This window comes from Trematomus bernacchii, unplaced genomic scaffold (assembly GCF_902827165.1).
Source record: "Trematomus bernacchii unplaced genomic scaffold, fTreBer1.1, whole genome shotgun sequence".
NCBI classification, from domain to species: Eukaryota; Metazoa; Chordata; class Actinopteri; order Perciformes; family Nototheniidae; genus Trematomus; species Trematomus bernacchii.
The window spans coordinates 7,881,615-7,900,778 of record NW_022987656.1 but is presented as its reverse complement, the minus strand read 5'-3'; the positions used below and the strand labels follow the sequence as shown (position 1 = coordinate 7,900,778).

General features: G+C 41.2%; 1 protein-coding gene across 1 annotated transcript in view; it reads left to right on the top strand.

The window, feature by feature from the left end:
- ankrd6a (ankyrin repeat domain 6a) overlaps positions 1-19,164 on the top strand; it is a 46,369-nt gene that overhangs the window by 6,831 nt on the left and 20,374 nt on the right. Inside the window, exon 9 of the mRNA XM_034135173.1 lies at positions 334-477. Coding sequence (XP_033991064.1) covers positions 334-477 — 144 coding nt within the window. The remainder of the gene's footprint in view (positions 1-333; positions 478-19,164) is intronic.

Here is a 19,164-nt window from a genome sequence, read left to right as displayed (position 1 = left end):
GTACTATGATACAATAAGTGCTTTGTAGTATTAAACACAGACATAATATCCGGAATATGTATGAAACCACTAAATCATATATCAAGAAATACAATAAATAAGTGGCTACTCTATTCATTTGTAAGAATGAGCAAGCCATGGGCTGATTCCATGGCTTCCTTGTTTTAGCAGTTGAAAACAGACACGTTTTGTTAAAAGATAACACACAGCTGAATAAGTTTACTCTGGTGTCACAACATCTTTGCATTAAACAAATGAGACTTGCACTTAGCAGAGCTTATGACCACACTTTGCAATCTTAACTAACAGTCTGGGACTTTTCCTCCTCTACAGGCTGTAAATGAAAATGAAGTTAAGAAAAGTGAGAATAACCCCAAGAAGAATCTGCTCTGGGACGAGGCTGAAGATTTTGTTCAGAATGGAAAAGTCTATCAGCTTTACACACTGTACCGTGACAAGGATGGCAACATCAAACAGGTAACTGATGACCAAACCTCAAATCAGAAGTTCCCAGAGTACTGAGAGGGACCTAAACAACTGTCTAGGTAGCAGAACTGGTGCTAAAACTGAACATGTTGAGCTGTGTTGAGCACATCTGCTATAAAGAGGATATTCTGCGGGATCATAACGATGGGTTACGTATTGTAACCCTAGTTATATAAGCACAGGCGGAGCCCTCTACTGGACTCTATGGGTAATGCCCTTGACCTCACTATGCGAGTGTTCACCTACTGAGAAATCTATAAACGTAGCCGGCCCCGGGGGCGGGCCTACCTGAGTGTGCGCGCAGGCCCACAGTATATAAGGCGGCCTCGCCTCCCGATCGTCATCCTACACCCTCTTCAGCGAGCAGCATAGGACAGACAGGGCCCCCTAGTATTGGTTAACAGCAACTGCACCGCAACCTCTCCTCCCTCGGTTATGACCGTGGAGGAGTCGGGGCCACAGTTTACTTGGCTGATAGAGCACACCCAGACACGCTTGCCTCGCGAAGGGTGTGCATGGGAAAAATAGTGAGGACGGCTCCCCCTGCCTGCCCTTTAGGCAGCCCTGCATGAGGCTCACTGCGCCTCATGTTTCTCGGGTCCCTAAGGAGCATGGGAAACATAAGTGCAATATGTCCAGGGGGGGGGGGTCAGATATCTACTGACCCACAGCCCAGGTGGATCCTGCTCTCGCTGCCTGGATAGTCTGGATAACATCATCAGACAATCCCCCCTGTCTCAGCCTGTCCCTCTCATGAGCCAAGCCTGGAGAGGTTGGCCCAGAGAGGGTAACGCCCCTATTGCACCAGCCCCCTGAGACATCGTCCCCCCCAGACCTGAGGAACTGCCCAGGGCTGGCCCACCATCATCTGTGTCACCTCCGCGAACCACGGTGCCACGCGGCGGTCTGGGGCCACTAGGATGACTGAGAGGTGTTCTCGTCTCACCCTCTCCAGGAGGGGGAGAATGAGGCGCAGCGGTGGAAAGGCATAGAGCAGCTTTCTTGGCCATGGCTCGTGTGCAAACGCGTCCACCCCCAAGGGCGGGTTGTTCCGCCGAGCCATGGAAAACCACAGAGTACAGTGGCTGTTTCGTCGGTTGGCGAACAGGTCCACCTCAGCTCTCCCGAACCGGGCCCAGATCTTCTTCACCACCTCCGGGTGAAGCACCCACTCGTCTGGCAGGGGCCCGCCTCTTGACATGAGGTCGGCCCCCCCGTTCTCCAGTCCCGGGATATGGAGGGCTCTCAGAGACAACACAATCTCTGAGGCCCATCCCATAACCACAGGTTATATCTCACACAGGCTCCGCCCTCTACTGGACTCTATGGGTACTACTCTCTATCATGCTGTGCGTGCTTTCACCTACTGAATTTACGTAAACGTAGCCGGCCAATCGGGGCGAGCCTACCTGAATGCGCGCGCAGGCCCACAGTATATAAGGCGGCTACACCCGCCGCCCCACTATCCTTTTTCTCTTCAGACGAGCTGACAACCGAAGAGTTAAACGTACGAAGATTAGAAGATTAGAAGAAACGAAAAAAGGACTCACCGTTACTGGAAGCTCGGCCAGGCGGATGGCTCCGTTTGCTGTTGTCGGGCACTTCCGGGTTCGGTCCATGGAGGTCCACCGCCCTAGGTGATGACCATGGCGGCAGAGCGCAGCTACTCCCAGCGGGCAGCAGGCTGGGCAGGGAGCTGAAAAGAGCTCTGCCACGCTACCGCATGACAGGGCGACTGCAAATAAACACGGGTGTGTTGGGCATCTCGCTCATTGCTGGAGATGCCCCCACCTCGCCAGATCAGAGCGATTATTTGTAGCTTGATCGTGGCCGCCGCCGTTGTCTGCCGTGTGATATCCCGGTGAGCGATCACGCCAAGGGTGCCGGAAGCGGGGGGGCCAGGGGGCCATTGGCCCCCCCACTTTTCAGCCCTGCCCCACATTTTCGCAGCGGCGGATGCCGTGGAACACTGTACAAATCCCGTTTCAATAATTCCCCTCTACTCTAAAGTCGCATCTAAAACGCGATCTGATCTAGCTGTGTATATTTTGTTATGTTTGATTGTTATATTCAATCTCATTAGCTACAGGCATTTTTTAAGCTTGTAAAGGGAAGATGACAGCTCTCACTCGCCACTCTGCTGTTCCACAGCGCCGCTTCCCCTCCCTCTGCTGAAATTATGAATGTAAGGCGTATAGTAATCATAGATAACACGGCAGGGTCCGTTACAGTTTGTTTTTATCTGATTTCAAATAAACAAGGTCTTGGCTTTCAGAATATTAAACTTGTTTCGGCAAATTCAGATGATAAATACAACTTTGAAGCTTGTAACGGCATAATTACAAGCGGAGAACGGAGTAACTTGACGTCACAGCAGGCATAACAACAGCCGGTGTTTCTCGTGAGTGTTTTCCCCGGGAAACAAACACAATACACACAAACGCAAAAATACACAAACACACACACGTATATACACACACACACTCGCGGGCTTCCCCTATCTTCCCTTCGTACTATTTTGATCATTTGCTCCGCTAATAATCAATCAGATCGATCCAGAGAAGAGGAAACTTTAAAGGCCTTTTTCTCAAAATGATGACTCTGTACCAGTCATTATATAATGTGACATATTTTGCTTAATATTTGGAGTAGCCTACAACAACAATCCTGATATCATTAGAAAGCTATGAATCTCCTCTTTCCAACAGTGTATACCAGTGGTTCCCAAACTTTTTGTGCCCAAGGCACACCAAAGGACAAGTAAAAATCTCAAGGCACACCTATTGTGCAAAATAGCCCGTATAACACGTGTTATCACTCATATCATGTAAAAATATCTGTAAATGTGCATAATTATTTACTAATGCCAAATAAAATGTGACAAAGACAACTATATTACTCATGAAATATTTATTAACGAAATATTTCAGAAATGAATTTGAAACTTTATCAAATTAGGCTTCATCAAAGCAGCAACACACTCATTTAAACCAGACAGGTCACAAAATTAAAAATTGTGGAGGATCAGGCTTTGGTGGTCGGCTCCCATCTCGGCGCACAGCTGGGAGAAGAGGCGAGATTTCAGGGGCCTTGATTTGATGTAATTCACCATCTGCACAGCCTGATTCAGCACCTCAGTCAACTCCGGGGGCATGGTTTTGGAAACTAATGCCTCTCTATGCAAAATGCAGTGGTTTGTCACGATATGTGGGTTTTGTGCTCTCACCTTAGCAATAAATCCTTTCACTCTCCCCGTCATGCTTGCCGCACAATCTGTGCAAAGACTGACGCACATATTCCAGGTCAGACTGTTCTCTTTTAAATAGTTATTAGTTACCTGCAACTGCGTTAACAGCGAAATATGGGGTTCTGTGAGGATTTTTTTTTAAAGAATTGTTTTTAGGTATAGAGTTTGCCTCTGTATTATGAAATGAGTGCATACAAAGTACTGATATAGTAAATTAAAAATAATTATTTTTGTGTAGTTGTATATTGCAATAATAACGTATGGTTGTCACAAAATCCCACGGCACACCCGGACTTGCCTCACGGCACACCAGTGTGCCGCGGCACACCGTTTGGGAACCACTGGTGTATACAACTCAAAATGTGTCTTCGGGTCAATGCGACTGATTTCGATGGAGCAGGTCACTTTGCATTAGGTAAAATAAAGCAGGCAGACATAACAGGAAGAATATGTACATTTTAACCCAATCAAATAGGACATTGTCACACCATTCAAATGTATCCATGTAAATTACAACCAATAAAAAAGCTTAGATTTGTTAAATCGTTACGTTGTTTAGTTTATTTGTTACGTTGTTCTGTGTGTGTCAGCCGTTAACCTAGATAGAAAGAATATATACACTTGCAAACACGTCAGAAGAACCAGCGCAGAAGAAAACTAAATACAGTCAATCTAAACTTAAATTTAACAACTGGAAGGTCACATCCCTGACATCCACATCAACGGAGCCTGGACCTTGTTGATAATTTGTGATCTTCTCGCTCCCAGGAAAGAAACTTAAAATAACGAGACTAATGGAGTCCCTGAAAAGGTTCAAATGGGTAGTTTAATTAAGTAACGTGGTTAAAGAACAAGCATGGTGAATGGAGAGACAAAGCCGGTGTTGTCTTGAGGGAGGCTGCAGCGAAGGGAAGAGACCGCGTTATCTTTCGTCCTGCCTTTTTATCCACGTCTCGTTGTCCCCCGCTGTGCAAATAGTGGGTGGCCCCCTACTCATTTGCCGGTTCAATATCGCGAGAGCACAGATGATTTCGACATTGATATTCTCTGCCTACTTCCTTAAGCATTTTCTCCTCATTATCTCTGTCATGACTTTCTATTTAATACCTTATAAACAGCTGTAATACTTAGTTTAGAAGTCCTAGTGGTTCCGCTCCGGCACAGTTCTTATTTTACGGAAATTCCCTCTGACGTCATAGCTTCTCACGTATCTGTAAACACTACGATCGACTAGACCTTCATTTAATATTCAGCAGTAATAATATCTTAACGTCTATCGATGTAGTGTTAAAGTCCGTACGTTTGTGTGTAACACTCCAAGTCATTTTCACTTTACATTCAGAAAACGCAACATTTAGTCACAAGCTAACCGGATAAAGGATTTTTCAGAATAAAAGCTTGGCATTGATTTCCTGAGAACTTCCGGGCTTTTCCACAATAAAACAGCTTTAAACTGACGATATGTTTTAGACTGAATTATGCTGTTTAACATTGATTTTAATTTCTAACAATCCCTCCTTTCACACCATTTAAGGTGTGAACACAATACTAAAAGTAATAAGTTCTTCATCTGACTGCTTTTAAACTGACGGTATGTTTTAGACTAAATCATGCCATAAAACATTGAATTTTAATTTCTAACAATCCCTCCTTTCACACCTTTTAAGGTGTGAACACAATACTGAAATCAATGAGTTCTTCATCTGAACTTTGCATAGTACATAACTCATATCAAAAACATACTATCAAAATGGAATGGTTCAAATAACCGTCATCAAAAATACAAACAATACATTGGTTGGTCTTCTGGTGTAAAAGTTTTCCCTTGTGCATAACTTTTAGTTTTAACATTCAATATCACTTTTTAAAATAGCAGCAACTTGTGGTATTAGAACATTTCTTACTCCCTCCTTTCACAGAAACCGTTCCCATACCACATTCAGTGTTAAGGCACTTGTTTTACAAAGTATAAAAACATACTATTTAAAAATCACATCACTAATAACAGTATAAAACATAAAAGTTAGAAACCTTTTTTGAATAGTGCAAAGTAATACCACTTTGTAGCTGGTTCTTCATTCTAATGATTTCATCATTTGAAATATATTTCATCATTTGAAATATCACATGATTTGGACATTCTTTGAACAATCTCATCATTTATCATCCATATCATTTAACATCATTTACACACTGTCTTCATTTTCATCAATATCTGTATATGGGTTGAGTCGTCTTGTTCTGCTAGCAATTGAAACTGTTCCCTTATGAGAAATGTACCCTCCCCCCTTTCATACTTTTTAAAGTATGAAAGTAATATGTTCTCTAGAAAAGGCCGTGGTGATCAATCGGTACGTTAGGGTGCGGGTACATGGAATGCAACTCCAACATCTAGCACTCCCCTGGGCACCCCTATGCTATCCTTGTACACTGTCGAGCCTAAACTCCCTCCTTTGACTGGTCTCTTAGCCCTACTGGTTTTGGGGCGTTTCGCCATGTTAATTAACTGCCCCACTGTCATTGGTACTGCATATAAAACATCACTGGCTGTACAAGTGCACAGGTCCCAGTCTAATCCTGTAGCAAGACTGCATACAAGGGTTTAGTTCCATGATACCATCAAACATCTACTCTGGGATACGGCATTTCAGACAGTCATTTCTGGGAGAAGATTTTGGTCAGTTACAACAATTGGAGAATTTCATCACTTATGGTTCCTACTTCAGTACCTTTTGGTGGTCCGTTCTAATGCAGTGATAAAGTTCCTTAAATGGTGTGAAAACCGGTGGAATATCAATAACTCATTTCACTAATTTATCTTCAATTCTAGTCTGTTTAAAGAACTATGCTAACCCCTTTAACAGTGTGTGGAACCTTGGGTGTCCGAGCATGTAACAGTTACTCCCTCCTCTATCAAGGATTTTAAAAACAGTAGTTATTTCATCCATGGTTTGTAGTTCAATTTAGGAATTTTCACTTATGGCGGATATGTTTCTACTTTAAATAACATCTCTAAATTTCAGGTCATCCCTGATTAAATGGATGACCATCAGGAGGTGGTGGCGCTTGTCTTTTAAACTCATCATTTGGTGCCGTGCGCTCCCTGTGAAGCTACAAGTAAGATTTAAAACAACTGCTGGGTGGGTTGAGTGACCCCTTCTCTCTAAACGATATGGGTTGTCAAAAATATGCATCATTGCAATGAGTGATCCAAGGCCCCGCATGTATTACTCCCAATTATATTGCTTTTTCCAAAATTAAATTTGCAATCGCTCTTTGCCCAGTGTCCTTTAAAACTCTACATCTTGGACAAACAAATGTTATTTCCACCTTAACAGTTCTCCTATGGTAATAACTATGCTACAATGGCGAAAACAATACTTTAGATTGGGATACTATATTTGGCTTGGTATTAGCTCTCCCTTTAACATTGTCCAACTAACACAGATTTGTCTGTTCTTATAGAGTGGTCACTAAAACTATCCCTTTAGCTGTAGATCAATATTGTAACACATTAGATCTCTACCAAATTCACCCATGAATAAAATCTTTTAGGGAATAATTCGTTTACATGATGGAAAGATTGAAAAATATGTTCTACTCCTAAGTTCCACAACACTCACTGCTTAAAGTGTAAAGTGTGGTGAATATTTCCATCATGTCTACCCCTTTATCTCACAGTACCCTCAGTGTGTTTTAGGATTATTTCCTCATTTTACTTTAACAGTTTCCTCTTTATTACTATTTTAATTTACCAATTTATTAATTCATGGCTAATAAATCTTTTTGTCTTTACGTATTTATCAAGTCAATTCAAGTTTGTTTGTGAATAAGTGTGTTTATGTATAAACTCACTCACTCCCGTTTTCCTTTTCTCCTCCTCTTGTTGTCTCAAGCCACGACCCCCTCACATTCTGTTAGACCATGCCAACTCCTCTGGTTCCGTCTTCTCCTCAGTCCATCAGCTCTTAAATCCTTTCGCTGGTACTCTTTTCAGTGGCCCAACTGCTTTGCATTTCATCTCCTTCTTTACAGTCTCTTCGCTGTTGTATGGAGGGCGTATTCTGCTTTCATGTCCCACACTCTGCTCTTGTGCCAAATCTCGTGGCTCAGCTTGGAACTTCATGTCCTGGGTTAGGGACTGATGAGAGTATGCCTCTTTATGTCAGCATGCTGTTCTGGTTCTGGATGCCGCAGGTGGAGAAGGTTCTGGATGCAGTCTTGTCGTTGTTGGTTCAGCTCTGGTTCTCTGTCTGTTCGATGGAGGAGGAGGAGGAGTCTCCTGTAGTGAGGTCTTTTGTCTGATAGGGGTCGTAGCAGTCTGACAGGCAGAGAGAGAGAGAGAGTCCAGGTCTCGGGACGCATTACCTATAGAAATTCTAACACACTGAGGTAAAGTAAATCTAACCTTCTCCACTCTATCTTCTAATCATACTATCTGTTTTAAATGTTAAATGCCATCTAAACACAATTAATGTCTACTAATAAATGTACTATATCTCTAAACATTGTTTTTTCTCCCACTGTAACACATCTACTCCAAATAACTCTTTCAGGAAACCATTTTCTTCTATAAATTGAAATACTTACATGTTTCAAGCACCACATGTTTCACACTATAAAAGGACGTCTCCATATATTCTCCAATATGTTAAATCTCACTATTACTTAGAACAATAGTAACTTTTGTGACTGGATACATCTGTGCAGTCGCCACAATCTGTTGGGGAATTTTGTTCATAGAGTTTGTACATACAGTTGTCCTCGTGGGTTAGTACCCTGTTTATACTGTAATAACTTTTCAATAATTTTGCTCAGGTCACCAGTCGGTTGTCCATAGTCTTAACGGGGGTGTTTCTGGTACAGACTAAAACATGGATCCAGTGTATTTGGAGATTCCCCTAAATTGTAAATTCCCATCACTTAAATATTCCGATCACTTAAACCCATCTCATCATTTGATACAAGAACTGCATATAGGGGGGGTGAATGATCTTGATTGTAACCTCCTCATCTTTGGGAACGAGTATTTCTAACTCCTCCTCTTGTTGCTCAACTGATCTTTTGGCTCTGGGGATAAGTGAAAGTCTCTGAAACACAGCTGGTGTTTTGTTAGTGATGTGGGCATTTTCTACGAGTGAACTAATGGATCCATGTCTTTCATGATATCGTACTCCCCATCCAACCAGAAAGGTGCCAAGTGTAATGAGCACAATCAACAATGCTATTCTGACTCTTATCCCTAGGGGACCCCATAATTGCTTTGGCTTTGTTCTTGACATTTTATCCATGGTTGTGTCAGTTATAAAATGTAAATGAGTACAAAAATAACGTATACGAAAATGGAAACAAAACGTTGGACTCTTTTTCAGGTGAAAAAACAAAATAGGTTTTCACTTTAGTGTACAATCTATAAAAATCTAAAGACAATTCGTCTCTTGAGCTGTTGATCTTAATCGTATTTCTATTTATTGTTTTTGTTCCAGCTCTGCCAAATCAGTCCTAGCTTCCAATAACTTCTCTGGAAGTTGCCAGTGAAGGGTGACAATGTGTGAGGTGGTGTCAATTTGCTCCTTTTTCTTTACCTTTAAACCGGAGCGCGTGGGAAGTTCTTTACAACTTGTCACGGTTCCGACCACCGGGGATCAGCCCACTGTGTTTTGGGAACTTTCACCCTTACCCAATCACCTGGCCGAACAGGAGTCTCTTCTGATGTCTCGTCTGGTATCTGTGCAGTCTTTCCTAGCCTGTGTAGACAAAAACTTGGAAAATATTACTCAAAGCTCTGACATATTCATCCACTTCTATTTGTCTAATATCTAAAACTGGACCACTCCCTCCTTGGAGGAGGCCCAAGCTTTGGTATACCTTTTGTTGTTATGCGACCTATTGTTGACAGCATGTTAGTATTTATCAACTACAACGTTACCGAAATCCATTATCTGACTAATCATGACCTTCCCTCCTTTGAGCATAACATGCTCAATTAATATCGCAATGATTACTCTATTATGAATAGGACATGGAAAACCCATAACGTCGTAGCAAACACATATAAATCCTCTGTGTACCCACAAGGCGTACAAAGATGTTGTGTGATGTATCGTCTTCCAATGGTATAAATGCACCTTGACTAAAAATCTGTCATTAGTACAAAAATGTAGTTTACTTCTTGTTGGTTCAATAATGGCTTTTGTCATGGTACTATGTATCAGTGTTGCTGCGAAAAAACCACACTGGTGTTGCTAATACGTCTTAATAGCTCTAGTATTAGAGATTGGCTGACACTGTTAAACAAACAAATCATGACAGAATAATATGTCTTTAAACTAGTGGGAAATACGAACTACTCTCACAGAGGGTTGCACGCAGAAGAACATGAAGGGCTGATGTCCCTCACTTAAAAATAGATATTGCTTTATGCACTACTTTATAAATCAACAAATTCACTTGAACATAAATAAATGAAGACTGATTCTTGAAACTGTTGTAAAAAAAAAAAAACCCTACAACTTCTTCATCCAAGCTCAGTGTTATGTTATTTAGTTGGCAGCTCATGCCTTAAATCAGAAACTTCAGACCTATTATAAAAATGTGTTTATGAGAGAATGTAATCTGACTCCATATATACCTCAACTTAATAAATGAAGTTCCCCTTTAAACACAGCCCCGGTCTTCTGACGGGGTCTATCTATGGTGGCTGGTAAATGTTGTGCCAGTTTCTGTCACTCTGTCACTGTTCTCCCGCTAATACCCCTTTCACACCAACGGTGTTTCAGGGCCGGTTCGGTGCTGGTGCTTGAAAAGCACCGGGTTTTCCTGTTCACACCGCAGCGGAGCAGCGTCATAGCTCCGGAATCCGGTTCGTTTCGAGCACCAAAAAGTTGTCCGTCTAGAAGCAAGAACCGCATACGTCACGCTTACGTCGGAGGGGGGCGAGATTAACCTGAGCTAACACTTAAGGCGAGTACGGCAAATAAAAGTTGTAACAAGCAGTAGTGCTGAGCAAAGTGACTAGAACGCAACCACACACTTGTTAAAAAAAACACACTTTATAAAGTCAGGCAACACTAACCAGGCTTCGTGTGATTCTGTTTATTTGTACCTTACTTTGACCATCCGTTCGCTGTTATTGATCATTGTGGAGAGCAGGCAGACGTTTTGTTTGTTATTATAGCAGCTATCGGATGGAATCAATACATGGGCTGCACAGGTTGTCATGTCCGACTATCACAAGTAGAATCATAATGAAAAATACGTCGGTAAAAAGTGCCTGTAGAAAACTGCTTAGCAAGTAGTCAGTTTAGCTTCGGTTGCTATGCTAACATCACCCATGTTATACCAGAGAAACTTTCATAACAGCGTTGTGATGCCAAACAGCGTCAATTCAGACTGACACCAAACAGCGTCAATTCAGACTGACACACATTCACTTAAGGGGAACTGGGGATATGTATCAGCTGCTTGTGTGACAGTCAGACAGTGAATACTTTAGAGCCGTGTGAGCTAACCCGGAGCTAACGGGAGAATACACTCGTGGAAGAGCAGCCGGCCAGCACTGCAGCGGTCGGTAAATGCCGCTGAAACACATTAATAAACAATGAACCACGGCACTCTGGAGAAAAGTATAAGGTTGGAGAAGTCGTTATTTAATTTAATCTGGCTTCGTATGATTAAAAGCAACGCAGTCCCCGGCCCGTTGTTATTGTGAGGTGAGCTCCGGCGTTGGGGAGAAACTCAGCGACGTAAACTGTGACGTCATGACGCAGCAGCGGCAGCACCAGTCGGGCTCTGAGCGGTGTGAAAAGAGCCGGCGCTAAACCGAAGAACCGGTTCTGAACCAGAAAAGCTCTAGCACGGAGCTTGAACCGGAGTTGCGTTGGTGTGAAAGGGGCATAACAGTCACTCTCTAGTTCTGCTGGGTTCTTGTTGACTTCTTCACTGGTTTGAGACAAGCGATCTTATTGAAACACCTCCCTTTGTAGCCAGACTTCACCACAGCAGAATCGAGTTTCTGTTTTTTGGTCTTAGCAGCTGCACATCAGGTGTAGCCTGTACTGCCCCTTGAACTGCAGTCAATTTAAACAGGAGGACTTGGTAAGGACCCTCCGTCTTGGGCGAGGACTAGGCTTTCATCTTCTGGGCGTAAACCCATTTTCTTGACCTCACTAGCTGTGTGGGCACAATAGTTTTCTGTGTGGGGGAACAACATCACTCGTAATCTCTTTCCTTCTCATAATTACAAAAATAGTCTGCTAAATTTTCTACTATGTTTTAATCTTCTTATACTAATCTGTGGATGATTTATATTTAAATGCAATATGCTACTCACTATTATTAAATAACATTCAACACATTCATGTTTGGAAATACTATTCCTCTTTGCCATCCCTGAGACCCCCTGCCTCTGTTATAGTCATGGAAACCTCCCCTTGGGTAACTTTGTGGAGGGCCGTTGTTTGGTGCAATGTTCTGCGGACACTCTCTGGACCAATGTGTCAGCTGACCACATTTGAAGCATCCTTCACTTTGGGAACCTCTTGCTGTTGATTGAAAACGTCCTCCTCCTCTGCCCCTTCGTTGTATGGGAGGGTATACCTGTGCTTGCGGCTGTACTTGGGTAGGCAGATATGCAGGTGTTTGCTGTTGAAGATACTGTGGTGCTTGTGGCTGTACTTGGGTAGGAAGATACACAGGTGCTTGCTGTTGCTGGAGTTGTGTGGGACATGCATTGGACCAATGTGACGTCTGACCACATGTGTAGCAGCCACCATTCTGGAAACGTCTTCCTCTGAAACTTCCTCCTCCGCTTTGTTGGTTCTGCATTTGATTCTCTGGTTCTTCCTGAGTTTGAACTGTTAGAGGTGTTCGCCCTGCCTTCTCTGGTTCTATGGCTATCTCTGAAAGCTTCTCCTCCCTTCTCCTCGTCTTCTTCCTACAAGCCTCAATGTCTTTCTCAGCTACTTGCATCTTCAAAAGTCTTATCTGTAGCGCTTCCCGCTCTGTCTTTTGTGTTTGTCTTTCTCGTCGTCTTTCTTCTGTGATTTCTTCTAATCGTATGTTCTCTTCCATCAGCTGTTTGGATTTGCTGGTTAGCACTCTTACTTCATACTCCAATTCTTTGACACTTTTGTCCGTGGAGACTCCATTGAACTGCAATGCTTCTATAAATCCAACATTTGGGGAGGGAGGAGGGACTTCGGCCAGGCTTAGATACAGCTTTGGAGTTTGGATAACTTGAGCGTCTTTAGTTTTTTCTGCTATGTCTTCCCTCACTGGTAGGTCTGCTACTTGGACCACATTTATGCTGTCTGTCAATAGGCTGGCATATTCCAGATGGAGTATTAGACTTGTAACTCTTATAAACCTTTGTTCAGCTTCCCTCCATACATTTAGCTGTTGTAGGCATTGTTCCTGTTCATAGTCGAGTACTGCTCTTCTATGGGCTTTTGTTGGTCCAGGTTGATCATCTGGTGGAATCAACCCTCTTGTTTGCCATTGATCAAACAATTCCTGTATCTGTTTCCAGTTCTTTTGTCTGTCTGATGCATGTGTTGTGGCATCTGATCTGACATGTACCTTTGCCTTGATGTCTGCAGTTGACCCTGGCTCTGCGGGTGCTCCTAACTTAGTGTATTTTGGCGACATATTGCTTAAGTAGTTGGATATAGTTATTAAATGTATCAAAGGTGAATCACTAATCTTCTGAATAGTACCTTCGCTCCTGATAACAAATATCCTATGTCATCCGAACCTAACTTCAATATCTGGGATTTTTTTTTTTTTTTTTTTTTAAGATTAATAAAGAAATATAAAAATATGCAAAAAAGTGTTTTTTTTTTTTTTAATAATAATTTTTTTTTTTTATATTTTTTTTTTTTTTTTAAACCTTGTACAGTGGCTTGGCTTTGAAATATGCAAATAGAAATCTCGTAAAAATCTGGCTTTACTGTGTATAGTGTATTCCAAAGTGCATGAAATTATGCTAATGTCATAAACTATGTTTTTACTTCAATTGTGTGGTGTTTAGGTATTCTACAGTCTAGGTTGAAAGACTTATGTAAGGTTTCTTATCTTAATATCAGGAACCACCTGTGATTCTATCTATGTGTGATGAAGTACGCGTTCATCTATAATACTTGAAAGTAAACCTTAGCATAATTATAATCAATTGGTGTTGTATTTATACGTTTGTCCTTTTACCCCTATTTCTTGTGCACAATTCTGTACAACCAGCAGAGTGCGCTGTTGTAATTTTTCAGCTTTGTTTCCCCCCCTTTTAAATTTTTCTAGAAACGGACTTCTTTTTAACAAGAAGCTTATTTTCTTAAAAACTACTTTTGATATGGGAAAGAAATTCACTTTATGATTAAACAGTCAAACTTAAACCAGCGAATACACTTGCAATCACAATTTTTAGGATTAATGGACAAAGCATAAAACAGCCATCAGCACACACAATTTGTAGGATTAATCGACAAAGCATAAAACAGCCAAACCACATCGCACAGTATAAGCATAAGCAGGTAAAACTCCTTTGCAAGGACTAATATTTCAAAAATCAGATTTGAGCTTTTTAGAAAATACAATAATCTTTTTCTTCAAAAACCAAACTCCAACGGTATAGATAACCTGATTCAGCAAAATGGAATATCTAATTCCAACTTTGACTCAAGAAGAATGATTTTTTCTACACACTATGGAGGTCATGAATATTGAATTAGCCTCATGTGAGTGAAACTGAATGGATTTCAAAAAGACAACAACTGGTCCTCTGAATTAGCATTTCACAGAATGGCGACTGCCATGTCATTGTTTGTCAACATGAGGTCAAAACAAGATGGCAACTGATTTCAAATGCTGACCTGCAGAACAAAGAGTTTTTTGCAAGAAGAATGGCTGTCTCTGATGCGTTGAAATCCTGGAGGTGTTGATCTCAACAAGGAGACCTCATTCCAGGCTAAACTTCAGAGCAGTATAACAGCACGACACTCTCAATATGCTATACAATTTAAACAAGTTAATACAAAATAGTTAGAGACCATCAAAACTATTTAGCCTATGGTCGTCTGGGCAACTCTCACGCTATTATGCGACCAAATGGGAAGCCAGTCAAACACTATTAAAAGAATATCGTCTATCTAACGCACGAATGCCGCATTTCTTTCCGTAATGCACACGCAATGATTAAAGAGTATACTTCAGACTTCCACAGACTCTTATCACCAATTAAACAAGAGACCATCTCACTTATTTGGGACAATGAAACAAGACGATTCCATCTGATCTTGAGACTAAAAACGAGACGATGCCATCAACTCTCTTTAACAAGAAGATTCCATCTTTAACTTGCTAATAACGAGAAAAGATACCATCTATTTCTCTGTCAAGAAGATACCATCTGTCTTGAGAATATACAAAACGACAAGAGTCCATCTATAAGTCGTCAAACACAATATAATAAGTAGTTGGATATAGTCCTTAAATGTATCAAAGATGAATCACTAATCTACTGAATAGTACCTTCGCTCCTGATAACAAATATCCTATGTCATCCGAACAATATCTGGGATCTATTTATTTATTTTTTATTAATTTTATTTTATTTTTATTTATTTTTTTAATTATTTTTTTAAAAAAAAAGATTATATAAATACCGGCTTAAAAGCACATTAATATATCCGGCTTGGAAAACACACACATTATAATCATGCAGTTGGTTTAAAAAAACATGCAGTTGGTTAATGAATCAAAGAAAGGAAAATAGACTCACCCTGCTTGCTGTAAAACAACGCCACGTGGTTTGGTTTAAATTTATATTTAACATTAAATTAACAGCTGTTCTCAGGATGTCCTGCTCGCCGCAAAACACACAAATCTAAATGGTTCTATATAAGCTATTGAAGAATTTGATATAACTGGCTTCTCCTTACCGTTTGTGTATGGGCCCTTTGTGTGTCTTTTGGTTGGCGGAATCTCCGTCGAAACTAGCGATTTCTCTCCCAGTGTTGATATCACACGTCTGGGTCAGCCAAATGTTGATAATTTGTGATCTTCTCGCTCCCAGGAAAGAAACTTAAAATAACGAGACTAATGGAGTCCCTGAAAAGGTTCAAATGGGTAGTTTAATTAAGTAACGTGGTTAAAGAACAAGCATGGTGAATGGAGAGACAAAGCCGGTGTTGTCTTGAGGGAGGCTGCAGCGAAGGGAAGAGACCGCGTTATCTTTCGTCCTGCCTTTTTATCCACGTCTCGTTGTCCCCCGCTGTGCAAATAGTGGGTGGCCCCCTACTCATTTGCCGGTTCAATATCGCGAGAGCACAGATGATTTCGACATTGATATTCTCTGCCTACTTCCTTAAGCATTTTCTCCTCATTATCTCTGTCATGACTTTCTATTTAATACCTTATAAACAGCTGTAATACTTAGTTTAGAAGTCCTAGTGGTTCCGCTCCGGCACAGTTCTTATTTTACGGAAATTCCCTCTGACGTCATAGCTTCTCACGTATCTGTAAACACTACGATCGACTAGACCTTCATTTAATATTCAGCAGTAATAATATCTTAACGTCTATCGATGTAGTGTTAAAGTCCGTACGTTTGTGTGTAACACTCCAAGTCATTTTCACTTTACATTCAGAAAACGCAACATTTAGTCACAAGCTAACCGGATAAAGGATTTTTCAGAATAAAAGCTTGGCATTGATTTCCTGAGAACTTCCGGGCTTTTCCACAATAAAACAGCTTTAAACTGACGATATGTTTTAGACTGAATTATGCTGTTTAACATTGATTTTAATTTCTAACAATCCCTCCTTTCACACCATTTAAGGTGTGAACACAATACTAAAAGTAATAAGTTCTTCATCTGACTGCTTTTAAACTGACGGTATGTTTTAGACTAAATCATGCCATAAAACATTGAATTTTAATTTCTAACAACCTTCATCAATCATAGAACCAGCGAAGCCAGATGAACCCAAAAGCAGCAGCTCTGCAGCCGCAGAGACTGTCAAAACCGCCGCCACCGCCGTCGTTGAACCGAAACAGGCTGGTTCCGACTGCATGGAGGTTTGTTGTCGGGACATTGAGACGGGTAAAGCTGCAGCTAACTGACCGCTAGATTATTTGGGCAAAGAGAAAGGTACTTCAACGCAGAATGGTACAAAAACAGAGAGTGGTTCATTCTTTGCAAAACCACTAAACGGGCCTTCTGTGAAATATGCAGATTTGCTGCTGTCAAACGGCTTGTAACTTTCTCAAAATGTGGAGATGATAGCTTTGTTAATACCGGAGTTAATAACTGGAAAAAGTGCCCAAGCCTCCTGGACAGCCACAAAAAGTCTCATTTCCACAGAGAGTGTATTAAAAAAAAGTGCGCTTTCTCCAATCAAACACCAGTCAACATACAGCTTGTCAAACAACAGCGTATTGAGCAGGAAAAAAGAAGAGATAGAATGATGGAGCAACTGCGCTGTCTGCAGTTTCTAACCCGACAGGGCCTAGCAATGAGGGGGGCATGCGGATAAGGAGAGCAATTTCCAAAAGAACTCGTAGCTGAGAAAAACCCCACTCTGAAAAGCTTCATGCTCACCGGGAAATATGCATCATGAGACAATTAATGAACTTATAAATCTAATGTATCGGGAGTCTCTCACCATTATATTAACTGAAATGTAAAAGCAATGCAAAACATGCAGTTATTGTGCTTCCAGCAAACATCCACTGATAAACTGCGATGTTAACAACCTCATGATAACCTCATATTTTTTTAACTGAGGATCTACCTGTGTTTAGTCTAGAAAAAGGTAAATGTGTGCATTTTATTATAAAGTTGTGTATATTTACAGACTGTTGCAAAAACTAAGAAACTTATAAACATCAGGTTTAAAACTAAAAGAGCTTTACAAAAAAGTAACACAATTAAAGATGTTTGGAGTTTTATTTTAGTTATTAATTTACATTTTTTGTCAAAGAGATGCTGATTTGATACCGTTGATACAGTTACGGCATTTCCTGTTTCTGCCGGAGAGAGGGGAGTTTGTCCCAAAGCTTGCCGCTGTATCTACTCCCTCCATCTGACAGGAGGGAGCCTCATGTGTCACTCCACGGAGTTCACTCCGTCACGGAGGGGGAGTGTTATGGAGCTAATTTCCTGCCATAACTCCACAAACAAACTAAACAGGTTTTACAAATGCCTTATGATTCACTAACAAACACAATGTGGTTTGCAAATACAAAACACCATCTACAAACTAATGAATTTAGTTTTGCAAAGAAAAAACGTATCTATCAAACAAACACATAACATTATTCTAATAAATCATGTTTCAGAGACTAATTCAGCTTAGGTTTTACAAGTACACAACTTTTTGTTGCACAAATTTGTTTTACAACTACAACACTTTGTTTTACAACTACAAAACTTTTTTTTACAAGTACAAAACTTTTTCTTCTCACGGCGGAATATTACTGCCAAAAGTCACGTGACTGAGACTTTTGGCAGTAATATTCCGCCGTGGCTGGCTCATACACAGTCACACATACTCACTCACACATGCTACACGGCAGCAGGGGGCGCTACTGAGTCCATTGGGAAGACGGGAGGTTGAGCAGAGCATGGAACAGCTCTTGCCAGTCTGATGACAGGTGTTATAGTGATAATATTATAAACAAGGTGAATTTAGCGATCACAACGAAAACAGCCAAGACACATATTGAGCCCAGAAAATAAATGTTATTAGGGGCTGTAAATATAATAAGCCTTTGTCTAAAATGGACAACATTGTAACTAAAGAGATTTAAACTATATATACAGCCAGGGGACGTTCGGGACGAATCCCGATGGGCCGGTACTGAAGTGGGCCGGTCGGATAAGTCACTGCTCACCCCCCCTTCCCCCCCGTCGACAATTTCCTCGCGGTATTTACTTGCGGCACCACCGAGGTGGGCCGCTTACTTGCGGTACCGAGGTGGGCCGGCGGTACCGAAGTGGGCCGGTCGAGAGTCCCGGGCTGATTTGTTGTCCCAGTCCGCCCCTGTATACAGCGATTCTGCACTCGGTCAATCAGCTGCTTTTCATTTTTATTCCTGCTATATTCAATGAGTGATACAAATATTTTTTACCACAAGTTCTTAATAAAACTGACACTGTTGGACTTGGTACTAGTTGACTGCAACCAGAAATAAAATGAAGTACTTTACTGTGTACTTTGTGAGTAATCCTCTGTCAGAGTCCCCTCCATAGTACATAATGCATGTTTTTTGCTATCTTTGATGAATGATAAAAATAAAATGTTACCATTAGTTCTTAATGAAATTGATACGGTTTGACTTTGTATTAGTAAGCCTACTACTAACAATACATTGAAGTACTTTTACTGTGTATTTTTTGAGAAATACTCTGTCAAAGTCCCCTCCTGTGAACAAA